A 25,773-nucleotide genomic window follows, 5' to 3' on the forward strand; every position below is an offset into this window, starting at 1 on the left:
AGACCGATAAAGTATCTATGGACTTTTGTCCTCTGAGGGATTACCAGTGTCGGCCGGTTTTGGGGAAATAATTAGTAGTTATTATCAACAGATCATAATCTGTGGTAACCGGTAAATGGAATCAGCCAGGGATTTGCATAATGTCTGTGTTTCTTAAATCCAACCGTCGATGGTTCCTTAGATCCTGCAGGGAGTGGATTGCTAGCCAGTATAGGAGCTGATGTTGAGTAAGTAGCCTCTGCGTAAAGAGACCGAGTCGTCTGGTGGTCTAGCAAATGAATCTAGCAAGCCAGCATATATGTCTTTGGAGGTTCTGGTTTAACCGGGAAGATGTAGAAGTACCAGTTTTTCCTAGTTAACTGGCGTTGATTATTTTAACGCCCTCTGGATAGTTCTAAAAAGCAAGTGCAGCACAATGCAATATCATTGTTTTGCTACACACGTACACATACACGTCGGATCAAACAAGCGACCACACACATCTATATATGAAAAACCCCTTACCGTACATCGATTAAAACCGGGGCGAATTGATGAAATTTCCGTCCCAAGTACTCTCATTATGTGTGTACGTGCGTGTACGTGTCTCTGTGCGTGCGTGCACGTGTGCTTTTTCATCCCTCGCAAAGCGGGGGCGAAAAAACCGGTGCGGCGAAAAATCCACCGATGCTCTGTCAAAAACACACACACACACAACAAACATCCCGAAAACCTTTTGGTGGGTTGCTTATTTTTGTTCCCTGGAAAGGTTATTTTTTGGCCCATTCCCCGGCAGAAACGACGAGGAGGGGCGTAAAAGGAGGCAGGCGGGCGGGCGTGCGGTGTCTGATTCTACCGTCGAAATCACCGTCATCGCCGTCATCGCCGTGTTTTTTCTTCCCTCCGCGGATAGTTGTGTGTGGCTTTTGTTGTTATTGTTGTTGTTGGTTGTGTCTTACCGACGACGACTCTCTCCCACAACATCACACCGAGCGAGGCTCGATTTTCGGGTTGAAAACAAAAAAAAACAGACCCTTGGGGGGCAGGTTTTACGCAGCTGAAGTGTGGTGTGAAGAAAATTCGCGTGCGTGTGTGTGTTTATACCGCACAGCACGGCATCGCACAGAGCCAACAGCAGCAGCAGCCGTGTGTTGCATCTTGTGGAGTCTGCTCACAAGAGAAAGCACACAAACACAACACAGGTATACGCGTCTCGATATCCTCATCCTAGTTTCCGAGCCGCGTGTGTGTGTGTATGTCAAAAGGGCGTGAGAAAATACTGTGTGCCCACACTGTCTGTGCATCTAGCTTTGGATCCAGTGGGCCAGCTCCCCATCGTTCAAAACACACCGAAGAAGCAACAGCAGTGATACGACTACCGGGGCGCAGCGGCTACTTGGTGTTTGCTGCGGAGTGTGTTAAACTTCTTGCAGGTGGAGCCCTTCACAAAAAGCAACAATAATTGCACCACAGCAAGGGCTTTCCTTTACGGGATAGCGGCGGGTCGATGGTTGCTGTAGCAACGTGGAGAATGGCAAGAGCCGAACGCAGGAAGAAGATGGTAGCGGTGTTCGCACGGTGCTGCTAATGATGCCGTGATCTCTACCCGTGTGTGTGTGTGTTCGTGTGCGTTTAGCTGCGTGCCTGCAGAAAAGCAAAAAAAAAACATGCAAACTCCAAAAACAAAAAATTGCAGCTGCAACAACACCGGATATATCCATGCGTAAAGCAGGAGAGGCGGGAGTGTGGAAGACACACACACACACACGCACAACCGAGAGACGCAGACAGATAGCATGTGACGCTGTGTCGAAGGGAAAGTAAGGAAAAGAACAACAAACCACACGCACAAAAGTCATAGGCTAGACGAAGCAAAAGGAAGCAAAAGAAAAACAAAAACCTTCGGCCGTAAAAGAAGTTGACCGGCGGATGGGTGCGTGCAAAATACACATAAACACACAAACACAAACGCGATATTAGCGGGGGAAAAAATGCCATTTTCGCCAAGGCTCTCCTCCTGTCGCATTTTATTATATTTCGCCGTCGGGAAATAAAATGCACCTCCAAATCACCGTCCTCCGTGTCACAACCAGCTTGAACCGAGCGATCGATCCGGCCCCATAAACGTGCAGCCACGCATCACAAGTGACAAACAAACACAGGCCCGCAGCCAGAGACACAACAAAAACAATCGAACCGCCGCGCTCGTTCGCCCGCTGTTGTTGGTACTGTAGTGTGGTGGTGCTGCCATTAGCCGGGAAGTTGTTGCGTACTGCTGGCCGAAAAATTAAAAAACAAACACCGATAAACACACCGCCAACACGCGCCGAAAGGATCGAGGGAAGGACAGGAACAGGACGCGGAGGACGAGGAGCCGTCTGGAGACAGAGCCGATTGTTTGGTGTCGCTGGATGGCTGGATGACGATACAGATACACACTCACTCACACCACAGCAAAACAGAAGCCTGCGACAAGGCAAAGTTCAAGGATACAGGCACATCCAAGGATAAAGGCGGTTCTTTTTTGCGTGTGTATGTGTGTGCCGTACACACGTACTTCACTGTGTGTTTGTGTATTTCGGTTGGAGAGAAAGGAAGTGGTTTTGTTGTTGTTGTTGTATGTGCGCGAGTAGCCCCTTGTTACCGGGCGCGTTGTTGCGGGTGCGTCAGAACGTGCGTGTGTGCTGCCGTAATACCGAGCGACGGACAAAGAAACGAAGCAGCAGCACCGCGAGTGAATCCGGACGAGAAACCGCCTAGCGATGGTGCGTCGGACAGTGTAAGCGGTGCTGCGTCCTTGGCAAATCCTGGACCACTTGTTAGAAGAAAGAAAAGCCATCTTTGAAAGAAAAGCGTTCAAGTGCGTATGTGACCGTGTCGTGTGTGCGTGTGTGAGCAAGATAAAGAGCATCGCGTTAATCCTTTCCCGTTTTCCGTGCTTCCATCCAACACCAGCACAGCAGCGATCAAAACCTGGGTTCGTTCCGCCCGGCATCTTGGTCAACGATCAAAGCGAAGAAAGTGAAAGAAAGCCGACCACCACCACCCACTCGCCCCATAAAATTGAATCGCAATCAAATCAAATTCGGAAAACGGCACGTGACGACGACTCATCTCACCCCACCCGGGGATATCGTGTGTCTGTGTGTGTGTGTGTGGGGGGCTAGGTGCGCGACGGGTGGTGTGGTGTACCGCACAAACAACGTATCAACCATGCGGTGGTCACAGCTGTACAGCGGTCCACTTCCATCCGTTCCGATTGAGCATCCGAAGGCGACGCAATGCAGCAGGAAATGCAAACCAACGCACGGCACCCACTACTAAGGAAACGGAGACGTCGAAGAAAAAAACATGCCACAAACGGCCAAGCAAAAGCAGCCGGTAATATGCTACGGGTAAGAGATGCATACATTTTTTAGTTTGCCCGTTTTTTTTTACTCTCTAACCGGAACTATTACTCGCTAGAACGAATGATGGTGTGCGCTTTTTGTTTTAGATGGCTGGTAGAAGGAATGCATTGGTGAGTGCGTGAGAGAGAACCCAACGACTACCAAATGCAATCGTGTAGCGATCGGACTGCGCTGCTGGCTCTTTCTTTTGGAATGCTTTTCTCTACACAGCATATTTAGCCGCACGCTTGCTAGCTACTTTTAAAATGCGTGGTGGCCGGGAAGCTTCGTTTGTTTGGGGATGATATGCTTTGGGGCGGGGTCCGTGGAAGTATTACCGGTAGTGGCGTCGGATGTTCGGGTGTCAGGTCCCGTCTGGACCGTATCCCCTTACAACCTGATGGTCTGATTATCTGTAGAGGCGATGATGATGATTTGGGGAAGGAGACCTTCTCTCGAGGTTTCCTGAGTAAAACGAAAGAAGAAGAGGATGTTGCTTTCAACGATAATGCTGGATTTGCATGCATTTTCGGCAAGTAAATTTCGCTAGACTCCAGGGCTCCAACACTAGTTCCCCGGTACGAAACAATCACCTAAAATATGATCACCCCGCAAGATCGCTCGAATGTTTTGTCGCCCCAAAACTAACAGAAGAGAAGCGAAAGGATTGTGGGGGGGGGGGGGGTAGCGCGTTGGCTAGCTGTAGCCAGCGCCGCGAGTATGACGGATGCGGTGATAACCGGTTTTTTTTTAACGGTCGCATTCGCGTAGCAATTTCATTTCCACCTCTTCTGGTGCAGATAACTCTCCCGCTGGGCACCTCTTGACGCGCGGTCGTAAATCTTGCACATCCGTGCTGTGTTATGATGCTGGCGGGAGCGGGACGGGAAACTTTAAAACTCCAAGGAAGCATTTTTTTTTTAATTTGTTGTTGTTTCAAATCGCATTTTTGTTTCAAGCACACACACACAAACACGGCCAAGACCTAGCATTAAACTCCGAGCTCAGCATAGCTCCGTAGCTTTTTGTGACGATTTTATTGCGCGAAAATTCGGCAGAACACGTGCATATACACGTACTACCGGAAATTGACGTAATTATGCTTTAACAAACGCTTCCAACAAAACATTTATGATTTTGCTTTAAATTGTTAAGAAATTGCAACTGCACTGTGTGTGTGGTGGAAAGACAATTTTTTCGTTTAATTAGTTCTTGCGCCTGCGGATGATAATTCTTGGCTGCTAATTTGTCTTTTGCCTGCTCCTGGAACTGGTTACGAGCGGGAGCCAACTATTATTATTTAATTTTTTGAGGTGTATAATTAGTTTTTGGCTGGTAGAAAAAAAGACAGCTTCATCGCGCCCGTAGGCTATGCAACAGAATCGATCGAGTGTGTACTACAAAACATCCACGGTGGAAACGGCCATTGCCCGGCGCAATTTTGTTAACCACCCCCCCCCCCCCCCCTCCCGTAGGATCCACACATCTCCCGCCCATCATCCAGCATTTCTCGAGCCCGCTTCTGGATGATCGCGGCTTTGTTACTACCCGAAGCGACCGGCAACAGAAGAAGAAAAGGCAGAAGCAAAAACAAAAAACAACAAAAACCAAGAAGACGCGCACTCGCGCTCCACAACCGGGGCTGGCCATGCTTTGGTTTGCAAATTTTGGGCCCATTGCCTTCACGCGAAACCGTGCCGAACTCTTCTTGCCGCACGGGTTGGTCAATTGTTTGCGGGATCTGCCGGATGGCGGCAGTGTGTGTGTGTTCGGCGAAAACATCCTGCTTTAATGCAAACCCGGTCGGGATCGATCCGGCCGGCAATCGATTAGAAGGGGCGCTTATTATCTTGTTGACTGGTGGGCTCGTTTTCCAGAATCCAGAAATTAGTCTATCGCGTGTGCCCATCGGTAGTGGATGGGTTTCTAGTGATCGTCATCCAGTGTCCCGCGCGTGTTTGCGAGTGTGTGCTTCAAGGTGGGGCTGGTCGATCCACTAGTGCATATACTCGGAGGAAAGCGCATGTTCTCGTGTGGGTGTGTGTGTGTGGCGAGCCGATTGCTTGGTGAGTCATCTTTTACCGCATGCGCTAGTCTCTGAAATGTTGAATTATCCAGCAAAATATAGCGATGATGTGTTTAACCCTTAGCGGTCGACTTAGACAGGACAGTACATCATCAAGGTCTTTTGCAGTGTTTGATAGTAGGTAAGTTTGGGGTGACGACAGGACAGAGAGGATTCAACCATTCCATCCTGACCCGACGTACCTTCCCGTACGCAGGGCTGTGTAAAATGTCACACATTGCCGGCAGGCCGAGAGATCTTTCGAGGTTGTGTAGTGCCAAGAAGAAGAATGGTGGGAGTCATCAGAGAATGTCTTCAAACTAACTTATTACAGCAAAGATCCAGTGCCCAGCAGGATAAGCGGTACAATAATCGCTGCGAGAGTTGCAACGATGATCAAGCTGGAAACTGTGGGGCACAGTGTGGATTTAACTTACCGGGGCTCTTTCTACCTTTCCCCGTGGGGAAGTCTTGCAGAAGGCCCTAGGCCTAGTTGGGGCGGTCCGGTAGCCGAGCGATCCAATTCCATCCAGATCAGATCCAGCCTCCCCCCGTGCGTAAGGCTGACTACTACTTTTCTACGGGTAAACTTAAGTCACAGAAAGCCAGAAATGGCTGGCAGCGACCTCTCGAGGTTGTATAGTGCCAAAGAAGAAGAAGAAGAAGAAGAAGGCCTAGTTAGGTAGCTGATTATTTTTACAATCAGAATCAGAGATAGACCATATTAAATCAGAGAGAGGGTTAATATGTCGTCGGCATCTGGCTCGTGTATCTTCAGAAGAATGTGTATCCCCTCATCCGCCATATTGCCCCGGCGGGGCGGATATACGGTTTTTAGAGCCTCACCTCACCTCACCGCAGTGAGGTATCAGTTTCGATGTCTCGACTTTAAATACAATCATGGTGATCTGCTGGTGCAGGTGTTTCGAATTAAATATTTAACAAATGAGAAAGGTTGATCCTTATAGCAATAGGCAAGAGTGTCTTGTAGCTGAGGTGCAACCGCCTTGCTTTAAATGCTTTTTTTTAAATAATTGAAGTACGGCGTGGGGCTGCCCGGTGGCCGAGGCGATAACGGCGCCGGTCTTCATACGATGGAACCGTGATTCAAATCCCATCCAGTCCGCCTCCCCGTACGTAGAGCTGACTACTTACCAAGGGCGCTAAAATCAAATCACAGAAAGGCAGAAAGGGCAGGCCGAGACCTCTCGTGGTGGTAGTGCCAAGGAAGAAGAAGAAGAAGAAGTATGGCGAGGAGTTCACAGAAGATCATCCATATCTGATTCGATATTGAAGCGAATCTAGAGATTGTTTGCCACGGGGTCGGTGTTGCGAAGGAAGAGCAATTCCGATTTTATTGTGCTCCACGTGTGAAGGGTTTTATTTTTAACCGTTCTAAGAGGAGGCCGAATGGCGAACCGCACGACCAACATATGCTGTTGAAGACACCGGGAAAGTGCATCTCACCAGTGTGTATGTGTGTGTGAGTGCATAAGCTGACCAAGTGTGGTCTTTTGCCCGGTTTGCTTAGCCGTCTTGGATCCTCTCGCTACAAGCGGCGGCGTGGCTGTTTAGAGTGGCAAAAAACCTAGATGAAGCTTCGAAAGTATAAACTTTGGACAACACAAATTGTTTTAGTATTGTGATGGTTGAGTTAGGCTGAGTTCAAAGGAAGGATGCGCTAGAACGAAAAGATGTAAAGTTAGTGGAGATGTTCAAAAAACGAGTTTCGGTGCGTAAAATGGGGAAACAAAGAAAAACGTATTGGAAAAATGCATATACCAAGAATGCAGTAATACCCCCAAGCAAGCAAACTCCCTTCTGCGTCTTCTTCAAATCTAATTTTCTTAAACCACGTCGCAAGCAAAAAGGCACAATCCATCGCCCTGTCGTAAAACATGCTGCTGCTGTGTGCCTGCTTTCCATAGCGCTTCAACCAAACCACAAGGACCGATGGTGTTTCGAGACGCAGTCGTAAAAGTATGCGTTTCCATTTTTGTGCCATGTCCCCCCCGCGCTCGCGCACAGTTCGAAATTTCGAGTCCCGGCGTCCGTGGGACTTTTGTCTGCCCTGAGACAAGCATTTAAAAAAATATCATAAAATTCGTCCGTGAAGGAACACGCTGCCCGTCCGTGGCCGGCTATTGTAGTCGAAAAGGCTTCTTCATTAGGGCACCGAAGCCGATTTGACTTTTGATGTTGGGGGAAGACGCTACAAAGGGGTTTTTGTTTTTGGTAAGCCGACCATCCATCGGCTCTTCCCATCGAGGAGCAGGACGAGGCACCTAAAAATCCTCCGCAAAATACGTTGTTGGAGTTTTAAAAGCCTCGTGCAGACACACTAAATTTGCCAATTTAAAAACAAAATCGCTTGTCGGCGCCACAACACTCCAAAACTCGCCGATCACACTTTTACCCCGGTAGAGATTGACGCGGCTGACGGAAGACTCCAGAAGACCAACGGCGCGAGAGTTCCAGCGGGAGTGGTGGTGGTTTGCTCCGCGTGATCGGTGATCGTAAATTTTTGTTCTCGGTACACGACCCCGGTAGGCCCCGGAGAGAGACCGATACCGGGGGATGGTCCGGAAGGGAAGGAGGGGGGGAAGCGGCCCCAAACAATAATATAATAACAGCTGGGTCCAACCCTGGGTACGAAGCTTTGTGGGGATGAGATCGGTGTTTTATGGCCCGCGGTCCGTCGCACCGGCACCGGCGGTCGATTTCTCTGTGGTGTGTTTGCCGGCCTTTGATCGGCAGGTTTGCGAGATTTGTTATTTTTTTGGCGTGATTCGTAGATGGGGGCAAATCATTGATCACATTAGCTGCTGTAGGAGAAACCCTTCCGGTCCACGATTCACTGGAAACCGGCACTCAAACCGTGCTACGACACTTATGCTATGCGATTGTGCCTGATGTGGGGAGAGTCTTGTCCGAATGTCTAGACACGGACCAAATATTCGTGTGTGGCATTCTTACGCTCAATGCTTCTTCCGGTAGAAATGCGATCTAGAAGTGCCGCTCGTGTCAGAGCATAGGATATGTTGAGATGTAAAATAAACGTCCGCCACTGCTGCCTGCTCCTTTCGCTACGTACGGTATCAAGACGCAGGCGACAGGAACGATGAATTTCTAACTGTTCTATAATTAAAGTTTATGGTCGCTAGCGCGCGTGCCTTTTTAGCGCTTTTTTTTTTTAATTCAATTTTGTTTCAAATCAAATGTCAACCGAGCAAAAAGTCTGGGTGGCGCCTTTCCCTACCGGCGAGAGGCCACACGTACGATTGGAGCGTTGAATTGTGTTATCCGTTTCGAAGGTTCTGGATACGCTGGATCCCCCCGAGAACTGTTAGATTAGAGATATGATTTATAATGCCCACCCTAGTTGAAAAAATCGATTTGCATGGTTTGGATCAAAACAGTTTTAATAGTAGAAGCGTATATATATATGCTCCGTCTTTCTCTTGACCTAACGACCTATTATAGGTCATACGCCTGCCGTTTATATGGCTTACTACTAACTTTATTTGATAGCGTTAGATAGTTGGATAGTCAAGTGAGGGGGGGGCACGTCGTGACTCAGATCGGATTGGAACCCCGGTCCTGCCGTTCTATTGGAACCTCCGGGACCGTTCCTGCGTTTTGTATCGTAGAGTGAAATTAGTCACTCATAAACACTCAGTCGAAGGTCGAGTTTGTTGCTCCTGCTTCGATGCATCACAGCCGGAGGAATGTGCACAACGTCGATTTTTTTTTCTCTACTCCGGTTTACGGTCAACGGGGTGTTATGTGGCGGGTAGGAACGTTCATTCCTGTAGTGTGCTGCCCGCGCGTTAAAGCGCGCTCGTCGTCAATAACATCATCTGCATCCAAGCAGCGAGCCCTCACAGCCACCCTATCGGTTTAATCGTTTAATGGCGTTATTGCGCGCTTGCGGGATATTTTGCTTGAAAAATCAGTTCGTTGCAATTGGGCATGCGAGGGGGGGTCGCAATCACCATCACCGTGTCCCTCGTGTGCGCCGGTTCGTCGCTTGTGGCCGTTCGGTGTAGATGATGTCTTCCTTATTGCTTGATGTGAACCTGCTGCTGCTCTGCTCCTTGGCCTGGTGTACGCTGGCAAGTACGTGTTATTCGAATTTATTGGAGCGCCGAGATGCATTCCGAAAGTCGTTGGGATTATTTTAAATAATTTTACCGAAACGGGTTGGGCTAATAATTTTGCTTGTTGATGTTATGAATTTTAACACGAATGCGTTTGTGTATAATTTGTGTGTGTGAAATGATTCACTGTGCACTTCGGTTGGGGTCCCCCTTCCCCCCGAGTGAGCGAACGTTCGAATTACGAGGTACGGGTTTTATTGCGGCTGTGGGGGCGCAATTAAAATCACGCACAGAGCGAACACGGGGTCCCATAGCTTCCTTCCAGCAGCATCAACATCTTTGGCTTTCTTATACACATGTTTTGCAAACGGTTCACAATTTGTTTATTTAATACTAGCGGGCCCGCTAACTGCCATCTTTGTTTTTTTTTCCCCCCTCTGTTTTAGACCATATGAGGCCAGCTGATGGAACGTCGTGTCGTTCGCGCGAATGAGCAATCGAGAGAGACCGTCGCCACCCCACCGACGACGCGCCGTACACACCAACTCTCTGTTCCACGACCGGGCCACCGAACGAGATTCCGGCCTGTGGTGTGTTGCTCAACCCCCACTGTAAGATCGATATCAGTGTATGGTCATCTAGCAACGAGAAGCGTGCCTACGGGAAAGCGTTTTTCGACGCCTTACGAGAAAACAAAAAGGCAACACAAGTAATTTCGATTGTAATATAGAGCAAAGCACCGTCACGGTTTTAGTGCATATCCGCTGAGCGATAAGAGGTTTTTGGTGTAGTGTGTAAGGCACCACACACTATTCTATAGCCGGCACAAGTCCGTGCCCGCACGCGTCAAAGTAATACGGTGTGAACGTTTTTAAGATGATACGGAAAAATATGTAAGTGTACCGTGTGGTGTGTACCGGCTACCACGAATATGTGGGGTTGTGTGTCCGCCATCCGCCAAACAAGTCAAACGGCCTCGTGTATGTACTACACTGGAACACTGCAAGCGGCAAGCGGAGTTTTAATCGAACCAGGAAGTGAAGGAAACAAACTTTTAAGTGTTTAGTGTAAAACCAACACATGTGCAAAAGCTATTTTAATGAAAACACACCCCCCCCCTCCCGGGAGGACATAAAATATCAGGTGCGGAGTTTTGAAACGTAAGTCAAACGGGATTGAACCATTCCAATTTAGTAGTGTCGTGTGTCGCCAATCGAGGAATATTTGCGTATTAGTGTCGTTATTATACACACGCTTCCGGAGGAACTTTGGTTTAGTGGGAACGAGTTCCTGACGGGGGGGAGAGAGAGAGAGAGAGAAGGTTTGGTGGAACGGCAGGAAATGAAACAGGAGCAAACGACTACCACCATGAAGCGTACCGCACACTCGACCCTGCCGGGGAACGATCCCAGTTGGCAAGTGCCGCACCGGATCTATCTCCAGCAGCAACATCAGCAGCATCTGCACCAGCAGCAGCAGCAGCAGCAGCCAATGCAGCAGCGCCCATTGTTCGATTACGAGTTTTGGAAGAATCCGGACGAGTTGACCGAGCTACACTTCCTGATGCCGAACGGGGTGATGATCACGATGTGCATACCCATCCACATCACGCTGGAGGAGCTGAAGACGGTACGTACCAGTTAGAAACACACACATGTGCTGTTGAGTTGTTTTATGTCCGATGCGAAAAAAGTGCTGCATCTGCCCCAGGGAGGAGGAGGAGGGAGGAGGTCAAGTTTTGTGAGCGGATGCAATTTTCGGATACATGAACGCGCGCGCGAGAATATATTATTAGGCAAGCAGGAACGCTTGTCTTCTGATGATGATGCTATGCGGGGAACACTGTGGTTGGAAATGTAATAGTTTCTATTTTAAATTTTACGATCGCAGAAAACTAACACCCCTCCCTCCCTCCCAATCTTCTCTTACTTTGCACATACCGCCACCGTGTGACAGCACTCATCCCAAATGCTGCTGCCGGAAGGGATTGATCAGAATTATATGGGCAGCAAATGTGATTTAGCCGTAACCAAATTGGATTTTTGCATCTGTCTTTGTAGACAAAGGAGACGGCTCTAGTGTTCATCATTGTGTGTTGCGTTACGCTATCACGGTAGAAGAGGGAAGGAATGATAATTTTTTTTCAAAAACGTAGAACGTAGAAGCTCCGTTGAGTTAGTCATATTAATCGGAGATATGATTTACGTTGGAGAGCTTAAGAATAGGGTTTCTCGTTTTTTTTGCGGTCCTGACTATATTCTATTCGTACAAAATTATATAGTTTATAGAAGAAAAAACCCGAGACCGATATCTGTCCTTGGAAAGTCGTACCTAGAGCACCTCCTCCTCCAGAGTGCAGGACTCATAGGGATTGTTCATGTATGATTTGCTTACGGATAAAATGAAGTGACAGAAACGCACTAAAATGGCGCTGCAGGACCTTTAAGGGTTGTAATGCCGAATGAAAAAGTAGCACGATCCTAGCCCCCCCCCCCCCCAGGTTTTAGTCCGAGCCGTCGAGAATGGCTTTCATTACAACCTCATCCGGGGGGTTTATAACGGAAAGATTTTTGAAATTTTCTTTCAAATCTTGAGTGTACAACAAGTAAGTAGATAGATTAGCCATAGTAAGGCCTTGCTTTTGCTCGCCTCCCAAGACAGGATTTTGATATTGAGTGAATTTTGTTCAACTCAGGCAATAGAAAGGGAGGTAGTGAAACAATTGATTGGCAAGCATGTTGTTGCTCCTTTCACGCCAATATGTCGTCATGGAACGTGTATGGGACATTAGACAAGACGAGTTAATCCTACCATCTTTTCTTTTTTTTTCATTTGCTCGAACTTGTCTCTTCGAGTCCGAGGATTATTTGTTGTGACCAGCCCGGTGTCGTTTGTGAGATGGTAATGTCTTCCGGCAGAAGCAAAATTAATTGTGTTTAGACGATCGCCGAGAAATCAAACATCAACTATATCCGCTCGCTGATAATCTGTCGCGCGGCGTTGCTCTGTGTACATCATTTGCCGGGTCGCTGCCGGTGCGTGTCCCCTGTACTGTGCGTTACTCGTTAAGGATAACCTGCCTTCCGGGCCGTTTTGTTATTTCCAATTACCTTTTGCTCTATGCATTTGTTTTGTCGATTGGAGCAGTGTTCCGAGAATCCTTTCGACAGACTCTCTGGGTAGTGTGCGCGTTTCCTTGCTTGTTCCATCTATGCGCTACTTCCTAATGAGGATAACAATTACGGGCGGATTGCTTTGTGACACACGTTTGATTGGTATATTTTAAAATCGTTTTGCAAAAAAAGAAAAGAAACCCCAGCGACAAGGCACAAGTTTGAACTTTTTCAACACGACACCATGGATGTCATACTAGAATGTTCAGGTGTCCCTCCTCCCCGGAGCATGCTCTGGATTTATGGGACATAGATGGCCAAAGTTTGGGGGTGGTCCGGTGGCCGAGGTGACAGCGGCGCCGGTCTTCACACGGCAGGGCCGGGGTCCAAAAATCCCATCTTGACCAGACCGGCTCCCCGTACGGTAAGGCTGACTGCTTTCCCAAAAAAGTAGTAAAATGTAAAATGAAGTCACAGAAAGCCGAGACCTCTCGAGGTTGTAGTGCCAAGGAAGAAGAAGAAGATGGCCAAAGTTTGTCCGTGCTTAAGTGCTGTGGGTTACTTGTGGAAGGCACCAGAAAATCAAATAGAAAAGAAGAACAAGAATGCTGGATTATGTCAAGTAATTTTTGTTGAAGAGCGTATTTGATCTCTCTTACATGTGGGTCTCCCGGGGAGGTCTCCCGTTGTGTGGACGGGCGAAAGACAGAGATCATAGAAGCTAGAATTTCGTCCTGACTTTGACTCTATACATCCAGATGATAAAGTCGTTTTTGTAAAGCAAACCTAGCAAATCGTAAAATCCTAATGTTAGCCTGAAACTTTTCCCAGAACAGCAGCATATTGAAAGACATCATCCGGCGCGCGGCGATGCCTTCAATATCCAATATCTGGAATATGGCCCCTTTGTCTCCAGTGGGACGCTGATTAGATGACTGCTGCAGCTACGGTCATTCAATTAGTTTAATGCAATAATTCATGTTTTAAAATATAATTTTACCGAACGGTTATTATTCGACCCCGACATAAGTCCGATTGGATGGTGCGACCCTCGTGCCCAGTGCTCTCCGATCCTCGCACTCGCAAAGAATTTATTGCACCAACAATTATGGTTCACGGGTGCATTTTAACGACCGATGCAATCAAATTATGCAACGGCCAAAAGGAAGCGCTTCTGCTAAGTCGCGCTTGGCCACTATCTCCCTATTCTCGCCTTAACACACCCCCCCCCCCCGCTGCTTCGTCGCCTCCTCCTGCTCCTCCTCCGCTAACGGAACGTTCCGCGAATTCGTCGGTGGTGTGCAACGGTGAAACAGCGACCGGGGGGAGCGAAGAATATCCCTTGGCACTGTGCTGTGTGCCTTTCCCGCAGGTCGCGAATGTCACTCACTCGTGCGATGGCGATATGCATGCGCATCACTCTTTTGTGCGCCTAGAGATGGGGCAAAAACTGTAACAGAAGCAGCAGCAGCCCCGGCAAGCAAGAAGCAGCATCCAGTGCAATTTTGCTCTCAATTGTGTGCCATCGGTGAGCCGTGGTGGACGTGTGTCGCGCGCGTGGTGTGTGTGGTTGCCGTGGATAGAATGTGCTTTTCCTGTACCTCGATCCGTTTGCTATTGCTTAAGTGGAAGTCAAAGTTGAAGAATTTTTTTAGAAGAATTCGTGGTTTCCAGGTGTGTTTAGCAAAGGGCTTTGGGTCCGCCAAAGGAGTTTAGATGGTGAAAGTGGTGATCATGTGATGTGGAAGTTGTTTGAAGCTGATGTGTTCAAGATTCTTTAGCGTGTGTGCCTTCTTAAGCACTAGAAGTGCTAAGTGACAGGAACTAGACATTAGCTTCCTCCTATAATTATTTATCAGTAGTTTTTGGAAGTTTTAAATAATTTTTGCTCCAACGGCAACTAGCGCCTGTGTGTGTCGTGATCGGATTGTCCTTAGACTAAGGATCGAGCTAGGCAGCCATTTTGTACGGGTTTATGGATGCGATATTCATGTGTGTAGCTTCAAACATATTGGCCATAAAAACGATTCCTCCCTTTTGCGCAAGTTATCATAATTTTCTGAAGAGTTTGATGCAGTTCACCAATACGGTCTTGAAGATAGATGAGTGATCAACACACTCACACACACACCCCCTTTGGATATGCTTATGATTTTTAGTAAGTGCCTGTGCTTGCTACCAATTTTTGGTGTATTGGGATCGATCAACATCCATCAATTTATCAATATCCGACTCCGAAAAAATCTCCGATCAAATCGAATTCAATCTACTATAAATCATTCAAATATCTTACCCATCAAATATCAGTCAATCAATCGTGATTCTCTTCTACTACTTCTATCACTCCTACCACAGTCTTTGGCACTTTACTTGAATTGGGTTTATATTAGCTCGGTATGATCGCGGTCGGTAAATACGGTCTTGTGACGTTAAGTTCGTTTGAAGCCTCTTCTTCTTCTTCTTCTTCTTCTTTGGCACTGAAACCTCGAGAGGTCTTGGGCCTGCCTGGCTTTCTGTGACAAAATTTAACCCGTAGAAAAGTAGTCAGCCTTACGTACGGGGAGGAGGCGGTCTGGATAGGATTTGAACACGGCCCTGCTGTGTGAAGGTCGGCATCGCTGTCGCCTCGGCCGATCGAATCACTTGAGTCAATTCGCGTTATAAAAAATCTAGTGCTCTCACAAAAAAAATCAGTTAAATCAACTGTCATTTTGAAAGCAGAAGATCAGATCATCACCACACAACAGGAGGGAACACTGATTAGATACGGTTAATATCTGACCTTCTTTCCATTTTAAGGATGTGTGGGAAGAAGCGGAGCGTTACCCGCTGTACTGCCACCTGGGCGACAAAAACAAGTACTGCTTCAGCACGCTGGCGTCGGGCCGAACGAACTGTAACACGACGCACGAGAATGAGGCAACGCGGCTGATGGACGTCCAGCCAGCGCTCGGCATTTTGCGCTTCGTCGAGCGGACCAACGTGTCGGAGGATACGAAGCTGATGGAGAACATCAGCATCCTGCTGGATAGCAAGCTACCGATGAAGACGCTCGTCAACCCGGAAGTGAACGATTTCCGCGCGAAGATGAGCTTGCTGAGCGAGGAGATCGGCAGCCGGCGGGCGGCGATGACGCGCATGGAGCGTATCGCCTACCAGTACCCGGCCAAGCTGGTGAGCGGCTCGCACGTACCGGACCAGATCAGTCGGCGGCTCGCGAACGTGGATGGGCATTTCTGTGTGGTGGCGATCAGTACCGACATGCAGGTGACGGTGAAGGTACCGTGCCGGGCAACGCCGGACGAGGTGCTTAACCGGATACTCGAGAAGAAGCGTATCTCGATGAAGGCCCGGATGGATAATAGCAGCGACTTCATACTGAAGGTGTGCGGACGGGAAGAGTACATCTACGGTGCATACCCGATGATCAGCTTCCAGTACGTGCAGGACTGTTTGTCGCGTGACGAGACGCCCACGTTTGTGCCGCGGTTGGTACGGTCGGTGGAGGTGTTCAAGAACGATATCTACGACGCGCGGGATGACTTTACGCAGTGGTCGAGTACGACCGCCACCACGAACACCACGTCCTCGGCGCTGGTGTCAACGTCCAGTTCCGTGTCAACGATGTCGCTCGTGTCCGTCGGTAAGCACAACAGCAGTATTGCAAGTACAGGTAGCAGCAGCGTCTACAGCAGCAGTAGTCAATCGCAACAATCGCACACGCTGCGCAAGGTGAAGTATGTCACCAGCTGGGAGGTTGATACGAAGCTGCAGTGCACGGTACAGGAGATCCGCGGCCTGAACATTGAGTCCGACAAGGAGCTGGGCGTGCAGCTGGGTCTGTTTCACGGTGGGAAATCCCTCTGCAAGACGGCACGGACGCGCACGGTCACCGTGAACAGTGGTAAGGCCGTGTGGAACGAAACGATCTGCTTCGATATCAACGTGAGCAACGTGCCGCGCATGGCACGGCTCTGTCTGGTGGTGTACGAGAACATGCGCACGACCAAGAGCACGGGCATCCGGACGCGCCGCACCAAGGACGGACTGATCAATCCAATCGCGTGGGTCAACACGATGGTGTTCGACTACAAGAACCAGCTCAAATCGGACTCGGTAACGCTGTACACGTGGGACTACGCCGAGGACGCCCAGTCGGAGGACATCCTGCATCCGCTCGGGACGGTCGAACCGAACCCCAATCGGGACAACAATATGTTCGTGTCGATGCTGCTAAGCTTTGGACCGTACGGACCGGAAGGGCGCATCATCGTGTACCCAGGCGAGGAGGAACTGTTGGCCCACGCCGCCAAGATGAGCCACCGGAACGAGCATCTGAATCGCGAGAGCGCGGAGGATACGCGCTCGATCAAAGCGATCATGTCGGCGTACATGTACAACGACCGGCTGAACGATATCCACGAGCAGGATCGTAACGCGATTTGGGCGAAACGGCGCGAGTGCATGCTGCAGATGCCGCAGGGTCTGCCCTGCTTGCTGTACTGCGTCGAGTGGAACAATCGGGACGAGGTGTCGGAGATAGTGTCGCTGCTGCAGGAGTGGCCCAAGCTGCTGATCGAGCGCGCACTGGAACTGCTCGACTACGCGTACGCGGACAAGTACGTGCGCCGGTACGCGGTGGACTGTTTGCGCACGATCGAGGACGATGAGCTGCTGCTGTATCTGTTGCAGCTGGTGCAAGCCCTCAAGCACGAGTCGTACCTGAACTGTGATCTGGTGTACTTCCTGTTGCAGCGTGCCCTCCACAATCAGCACATCGGTCACTATCTGTTCTGGCATCTGCGGTCCGAGTTGTCCGTACCGTCGGTCCAGGTGCGGTTCGGGCTTATACTCGAGGCGTACCTGCTCGGCAGCCCGGAACATGTGGGTGTCCTGTTGAAGCAGATGCAGTGCCTGCGCTACTTGCAAATCTGCTCGGACAACGTGAAGAAGGGCAGCAAGGAGAAGGGCCGGGCACTGCTGATGGAGCAGCTCGCGAAGGAGGGCCATCTGACGAGTGATTTGATCAGCCCGCTGAATCCAAGCTTCCGCTGCAAGGCCGTCCGCACGGAGCGGTGCAAGGTGATGGATTCGAAGATGCGCCCACTGTGGATCGTGTACGAGAACAGCGACCCGAACGGAGACGATATACACATGATCTTCAAGAACGGGGACGATCTGCGGCAGGATATGCTGACGCTGCAGATGCTGCGCATTATGGACCGCATCTGGAAGAGCCACGGGTTCGACTTCCGCATGAACCCGTACAGCTGCATCAGCACCGACCACAAGCTCGGCCTGATCGAGGTGGTGCTGAACGCGGAAACGATCGCCAACATCCAGAAGGAGCGGGGCATGTTTTCCGCTACGTCACCGTTTAAGAAGGGTTCCCTGCTGGCGTGGTTGCGCGAGCACAACAACACGGACGAGCTGCTCGCGAAAGCGATCCAGGAGTTTACGCTGAGCTGCGCGGGGTACTGTGTGGCAACGTACGTGCTGGGCGTTGCCGACCGCCACTCGGACAACATTATGGTGAAGAAGACCGGCCAGCTGTTTCACATCGATTTCGGCCACATTTTGGGCCACTTCAAGGAAAAGTTTGGCTTCCGGCGGGAGCGTGTACCGTTCGTGCTGACCCACGACTTTGTCTACGTGATCAACAACGGGCGGACCGATCGGGAGGCACAGGAGTTCTGCCATTTCCAGACACTTTGCGAAGAGGTATGTGGTTGCGCGTCGGCATCGGGGGAGCATTTTTTGAACCTTTTTTCTTCGACTCGCGTTTTTTTTCTTTCAAGGCTTTTCTTATTCTGCGCCAGCACGGATGTCTCATACTGTCGCTGTTCTCGATGATGATTTCTACCGGCCTGCCGGAACTGTCCTCGGAGAAGGATCTCAACTACCTTCGAGAAACACTGGTACGCGTGATTGAACTTGTATTGTATACGTGAGACATTCAAACCCATTTTTTGTTGTTGTTGTTGGCTGTTGTAGGTTTTGGACAAAACGGAAGAGGAAGCGCGCACACATTTCAAGCACAAGTTCAGCGAAGCGCTTGCCAACTCGTGGAAAACGTCACTCAACTGGGCGTCGCACAACTTCTCCAAGAACAACCGTCAGTGACAGCAGTCCTATGCCGGGCGGAACCATCAAACGATGTAGTGTAGTGTGTTGGTGGTAGTAGCAGTAGTAGGTAGTTGTAGGAGGGGGAGGGAGCCTGTTGGTGAGAGAGAGGCGAGAGAGAGAGAGGTGCAAGACTTTCCGACCTGGTTGTAGCAGGTTATCCTGGTATGTATACACACACACACACACACACACCGCTCTTCCCCTTTTTCCTTCCGGTGGTGGGTTAGACTTTGAATTGTATTCCTTGCTCTTGCCCTTGTATTCATGCACCAGTCACTTACATCCTTAACCGTATTTCCAATCTCCAATGGAAGGAAGAAGCCAACGGCCACGGCCATGAATTAAGTGAAACGAGCGAGAGAGAGAGTAGGAAAATGTTGATTTTCTGAAGGGCATTTTCCGGATTGTACACAGAATTATTAATGTTTCGCTGTGTGGTACAATGTTGAAGTTAGTGAATTTTTGAGTTTTATTTTCATTTTTGTATTTCGCCCTATTTCATACACAGACATATTATTATGCTGGGAGCAATTAGCCCCCACAAGACATCAGGAAATTCATGAACAGAACTCACGGACTCAATACGGACTCGATAACGCATATACACGCACATGCAAGAAAGTATGAAGTTAGGAAGAGAGTAGTATTAGTAATAACCGATTTTTCCCCCCTTTTTTGTCACACAATCGCTCTAGTGTGGCAGGGCATATGGAGTTGAGCAGGACACCGAACAAGGAAATTACCCGACGCGCGAAGCAAAGGAAACATGAAAAACATGATTGAATTTTTTTCTCGCTGTACAATTGAATAAAATAGGAATGAACAATTTATAAAAGGGCCGGCTATACCATGCTAAATTGATTAGCCAAAATTTGAACATACTTGGCGCACTCTACCACATGGTAGTGTTGGAAGCAACAGCCACCGCAATACGCGCGTATTCAACCCAGATAATTGGTTTTCACTTCCCAAAATTAGGATAAATTATCCTACTTCTAAGTTACGAAATTCAAATATTTCTTTTCACCTTATAATAGTTTCACCTTTTCTGTTTGACGTTTTGGTTGTTTTTTTTTTTTTTAGAACATGGCGAAGTAATGCGACGGTTAAAATGTGTTTCGTTTTTTTTTAAATCTAGGAACTTAGGTTAAGTCATTACCCGGATATACGTACACGCTTCTTTTTGGTCCCGGCACTACCATTAAGCGAAGGAAACGAGAATAAGACTAAGATAGGAAACAAAAAAACCCGATATTGTATATAGTAAGGCCATCCTGTGGGGTGGTCCGTAAAACCTTAACTTATCTAGCATCACCTGGTTCCCGGTACAGCTACATCTCTGTTTTATGTGTGTGTGTGTGTGTGCGTGCTGTATCGGCAAAGGGGAGGGGGATCATGTATATGGGGGGTCCTTCTTTAGCTGTCCTTCCCAAGAGTTTTATCGACTCATCAAAGAAAATGGGGTTTGTGCTGGTTTGCACGCGGTATGGGAAGTCCCGTACCCAACAACATTACATTACCATTACATTACCTGCGCGCGTGTATGTATGTGTGTGTGTGTGTGAGAGAGAGAGAGATTGTATGTGTGACACATTTTTAATTCAACTCTAGATACTAAGCATTTTAAATTCGTTCGTTTAAAAGCCACTAAGCTAAGTTTGTTTTATCTGTATACGAACATTGAACACATGTAAATGTCAGGAAACGGATACAGGAAGGAGAGAGATGAGAGAGCGGAAAGGGAGGACATGAATTTGTAACTACGCCAAACAATATCATGCGATGTGAGTTACGGTGCGCCGCTTTATAGGTGCATTAGACACCACTACTACTGAGGTGGAAGAAGCGCGCAATGGCGTGTAAGAAGAGTTGTGTGTTCGTGTGTACCTGTGTGGTGGTTCATCTTCTTCATGTACATAATTCAGAACCAAGAAAAGGCAACCCGAGGTACCGAGTTTTTTTTTGGTTTGTTTTGTACGGTTGATTAAAATATGTGTATCGTAGGGCAATATTATAATATGGTCACGGTGACGTCGACGCATAACGGTGTTGACGATGCAACCCCCCCCCCCCAGAATGTTCCACGTTTCGTTCACATCCTTCGGCGGCGTGTGTTCACGGGTGGGCGTGATTTTGTAAATTTTGTGTTTTGTGATTTTCTCATCTATCATCTTCGATCGTTGCAAAGCATACGGATCCTAGATAGCAGCTTCTAGCACGACCACACATATTTCTTAAGCCTGAGCTCCCGAAAGCCCTCTTGCCCCGGGTATTCCCGGGGGTAGAGGGGTCGGCGAGATTTCGAATAGAAGGGTTGGGACAGAATCTTGTGAATAGACTGGGCGCGCCCCATTTCTGAGGAGGGGAGTAGTAGATGTTTTCCATGAGGACAAATTTTTCTACACAAACATCGATAGGGAGAAAGAGGCCCTGCAAAACTTAGGAATGAACATATGAATCGGAACAAATGGCGAATGGTGAGATATTGAACACTTTGGATTTTATAGAGTTGTCACGCCTACGAAATATGACTCCTATCTTATCGCAACTGTAGTAGCAAGATGATAGTGTTTCCACGGCGAGAAGCCATGATTCCCACCAAGAATATGTCGGCTCCTCTCCCAAATGGCTCTCTTTTAGGGAGCATATCCATCGCTTGCTGAGAGTTGCTGAGACAACTTTTCTGTCTGTAAACGTAGTTTTCTGTTCCTGTACTACCTTTAGCCCTTTACTCTATTACTAATTTCAATTCGTATACGTTTTGTGTGCGTGCGATATGGCGTGGAGCGAGGTGGGTGGGTGTGGAAGAACAATGTGCCTTTTTCAAACGTTTTCTGAATCAAGTAGATGTTTAGATTTTATCGACCTTTTTTTCTTTGTGGTTCTTAAATTTTCTCAATGGCGCGAAGTGTGTGTTTTGATATTTTGGATCTCCATTCTCCATTTGTTTGTCCGGTTCATATACACGTGGCATGAATTTGAGGCAGACGACAATATGGACAGATGTCAAAGGATGTATGGGACGGCAGGAGTGTGTGATATCTGTAATATGTAAAGATTGCAAGGAAAAATTGTATAGGCACAAAGCATGTTGAAAAAGAAAAGAAGTATGTGAAAGACTCTCACATGCAGATATTGCGTGGAACGTGATGCGATCGGGTATTTATCTTCGAAGATGTGTAGAAGACGAGAGATCGCTGTTCACTTCCTGACCCATGCATTTATAGAAACCAAGTATGTTCTCACTTTTTCTACTTTTTTTAAAAAAAAGATTTTGTATGTTTTTCGTTGACCTTTTCCTGCCAACCTCCAACCCGTGCTGAGCAAACGCGATCGTGTGTCATGTGGACGAGCTTTTACACGCTATACGATGAGCTCTGGTCCATCTGACCTGATCTGAGTCTTTAGGCCCCGTCCATGTGGAGAGAGTGATGGATGGAGTTGAGACGTGTCTCCTCCAGAATGACCACTCGGGATATCGGGTTGGTAGGCGATGACTCTACACGCGAGACTTCTACTAAACAAGTCAAGTCCAGTGGCGGATTAAGCTAAAGGCGCGAAGTTGGTGGCTGCCAGGGACCTCGTTGGTCAGAAAAACCCTGTTAGTCTTACTATACAAATTAGAGCTAGAAGAACCGATGAACAGTGGGCGGCCTCGTATAAGGGGTCTTGTATAAGGGGTCTCTTATAAGGGGTCTCGTATTAGAGGGCCCGTCTCTAAAGCCCCACTGGGTTTTGCTGATATAGGGGGACTGGAATTCTTGATCTACCACCGGGTCAAGTCCAGTGCCCTATGCAGCGCACAGCCACATACAGTGATGGACAATAGAATAAGACCGCTTCTATACCCGATTTTCAAACGACTGCTTTCGATATTTCTAAAAGGTATAATCAAACAAAACTTAGGCAAAAGCATCCTCAACGTCTTAGGTTTTTGTTTCCATTTTAGTTTTTTTTTACAAAATGAATTTCTCAAATTATTTATTTATAATTCCAGTATTACGGCATGACGCCGTATTGTCAGTCAGTAAATTTGTCAATTTCTCAAATTATTGAGTAAAAAAATGTGACACAAAAAAAATCTAACTGTTTTGATAACATACCTAAACTATGTGAAGGTTGAAAAATATTAAGAGAGGATGTCCAGAACTATATAAAAAAAGTTCGATTTTTAAGTGTGATGAATAGGCCCATTTTATTGTATAATATGTTTTGAGGGTAACAAAAAGATACTTAAAATTGATATCGGTTTTGATGATAAAAACGTTTTGCGAATATCTGTAATTTTTTTTTTAAATTGACACCATTACCTCAGTTTTACGATTTGAAAACATCAAGTGGTCTTATTCTATATTATCCAGCACTGTGCATGCCCCAAGGTCATCCTTCTCTTGCAAATATGATCAGCTCATATCTCCACGCATTTACACCGTTGTGTTGTCACAATCACTTTGACGAAGTGATTCTGCACTGAGTAATGGGTGCGCACAGCACTTCCTTTATAATACGTATGTGTTTGCTTTAAGGAATAGGATAAGAATGTAGCATGTCTTTTGTGTCCTGTAGTTGCTAAAGGTGTAGTGGTCGGTCATGTAAAATTTCGCAAACCTCCTTCTTCAATAGTCGGACAGAGGCCCCCTAACACGGGACAAAAACGCACCTTCCGTTGGTAGAGAACGAGCAAATTATTCATTTCCGAGGTGTGACGATAAAGACGATCGATCATGTTCGTGGTAGTACACCGGTGGACAGGAAGAAGCAAAGGAAACCATTATTCCGACTATTAAACTGTTATTTGGAAAAAAATAATTGTAAGAAAGGGAGTAATCCCTGTAATCAAATTGTGAAAAAATACATACGTACACACACACACACACACTCACTTATCAGCAAGCTAAGCAAGCGATACTAGCAACAAGACTAGGAATCGGCTGTGAAACACCGGCAGTGGCGGTTCGTGCGATTTCATTAGTGTGTGTGTGTGTGTGTGTGTGTGGAAATGAAAGTGATGGTGACTATTTTTTAACTAAGCGGGAACCTAAGCGAGGAAAGGATTAAGTGATCGGATAATGGGTGGAGAAACAAAACAAAAAGGGCAGGATAACGATCCTGTTTATGAAAGCATTGTAGTAGTTGGTAATACAGAGTAGGTTAGTGTTGAAAAGCCTAGTGCGTGTGTGTGTGTGTGCGTATGCGTATTAGTTTTATCATATTATTTTTAAGGCTACTAATATAACAAGCTAGCGATTAAAGTACTGTAGCAGTAAGTGATCTCCAATTGTGACTAATATTAAACGCTTAAAAAGGAAATGACGTATGTTTTGTACGCACACACACACACATAAACACAAATAGGTAGAATGGTCTCCGTGTGCGATCGAGATTGAGATTGATTTATAATACACTCACACACACACACACACACATACACCCACACATCTATAAGTAAACAGAAAAGGATCTTCTCGCCCTCCTATGTATGTGTGTGCGTGTGTGGGTGGATGGATAGATGGATGCACGAAAGATAAGGAGACACACACACACACACCACAACACTGCGAACTGCGCAAGATGGCGTGACATCGTCTACAGGGATAAGGAATAAGGATAAGGATATAGGCGAGTAAGGATAGCAGTCGAGCAAAAGAAAAATAAGAAATGAAGGGAAACCGAATGATATATACAGAAAGTAGCGCGAATGGCGACGGAGCAAAAGATTATTATATGATGGTGTGTAAGAAGGCTGGTACACTGAGGAAGAAAACAAAAAAACCTTAGAAAAACATATTAATCTAAAACCGTAAAATCATTCAAATAAATTGTATTACGAATGCGCAGATTCGATACGAGCGCACACACATCAGAGAGAAAAGGAGAGAGAGAAAGGGAGAGGAGTGTTGGAGAGCACACGTGGACGAAGACGGTTTGTTAAGCGACGGTTTAATGTAATTATAGAACATGGTGTGTGCATGTGTGCGGGTGTGCCCTATCAACAAGATTCTACATTAAAGTATAAAACAAACAAAAGTAAGAAACAAACACACACACAAACACAGCATATTACTATATTACAACACATCCATCAAAATGAGTAAAAAAAAAACATTAAATGTCAGCTTAGGAAAGAAGAGAAGTACAGGAAGAGTAAAGACAAAAAAACGCAATGTACCGAGCGATAAATTGATCAATGATGACAAGGAAAGTGTATTAAGCCTTAAGTTGCTTTCTTCGAACGACAAAGGTACTTTGTCACAGCCGCTATTAAGCTCTCGATAAGCGTTAAAGCAGCGTTCAGAAGGGTTCTAGCATGCTTTGGCGTGTGCTGAACAGCTTCACCAATCGGTAAGTGAGTGCTGCAAGGGCAAATTTCAGTTATCGCATGTCATACATCAAATAAATCTTTTTCTTGTTACAGCTTGAAGTGGCCTGATTATCTACAGCATCGTAAGGTACTTTCAGGAGAGTTGAAGTGAAGAAAGAGGGGTCAACTTGAACCTCAAAGCAAGTAAGTAGCTAGATAGATATGGATCAATAGATAAATCAATGCTAGCGTGTACTAACCTTGCCATGTATACAGTGTTAAAGTTCAAAGGGAAAGCAGTATGAGTCAGTCTAGATACATAGAATAGCCCTCAACAATATCTTCTGTAATGGTTTAAAGTTGCTACTTAAAGGGTTCGGGTATATAAATTAATTTATAAGTTCGTTAGCTGTACGAACACACATTTTCACATTTTCTCGATTAGAAAATACTGTTGGAATGGTAGTTTTAGGATAATATTGGCCAGTCACCAAGACGCGTCCATGGTAGCAACGAGCGATCCTCGACCCTTTTTTCGAAGAGCTCTGGGATTTGCAAAATATAATTTTTTTAATAATTTGAATGATTAAGCTATTATAATAAGATTATTTATAATTTTACAATTGCTCCTAATCAGACGATATTCACTAATTAAATTGTACTTCTGCTTCTTGAGCTGCTCAGGGGGAAGAGCCTTGGC

The 25,773-nt window shown here is 47.1% G+C and overlaps 1 protein-coding gene across 3 annotated transcripts; it reads left to right on the forward strand.

The window, feature by feature from the left end:
• Positions 1-685: 685 nt before the first annotated feature.
• Positions 686-24,936, forward strand: LOC118508927 (phosphatidylinositol 4,5-bisphosphate 3-kinase catalytic subunit beta isoform). Of its 3 annotated transcripts, none has more exons than XM_036048843.1 (6): positions 686-3,374; positions 3,476-3,499; positions 9,980-11,162; positions 15,446-18,367; positions 18,445-18,564; positions 18,641-24,936. In XM_036048843.1, the coding sequence occupies exons 3-6, from the start codon at positions 10,875-10,877 to the stop codon at positions 18,767-18,769; spliced, it is 3,459 nt and encodes a 1,152-aa protein (XP_035904736.1). In that variant the 5' UTR covers positions 686-3,374; positions 3,476-3,499; positions 9,980-10,874; the 3' UTR covers positions 18,770-24,936. The 3 variants fall into 3 exon arrangements, with proteins under 3 accessions (XP_035904736.1, XP_035904730.1, XP_035904720.1); XM_036048837.1 differs by lacking the exon at positions 3,476-3,499 and having other exon boundaries at positions 686-2,839; positions 2,935-3,374; XM_036048827.1 differs by lacking the exon at positions 3,476-3,499.
• Positions 24,937-25,773: the final 837 nt, after the last annotated feature.

This window comes from Anopheles stephensi, chromosome X (assembly GCF_013141755.1).
Source record: "Anopheles stephensi strain Indian chromosome X, UCI_ANSTEP_V1.0, whole genome shotgun sequence".
Taxonomy (NCBI): Eukaryota; Metazoa; Arthropoda; class Insecta; order Diptera; family Culicidae; genus Anopheles; species Anopheles stephensi.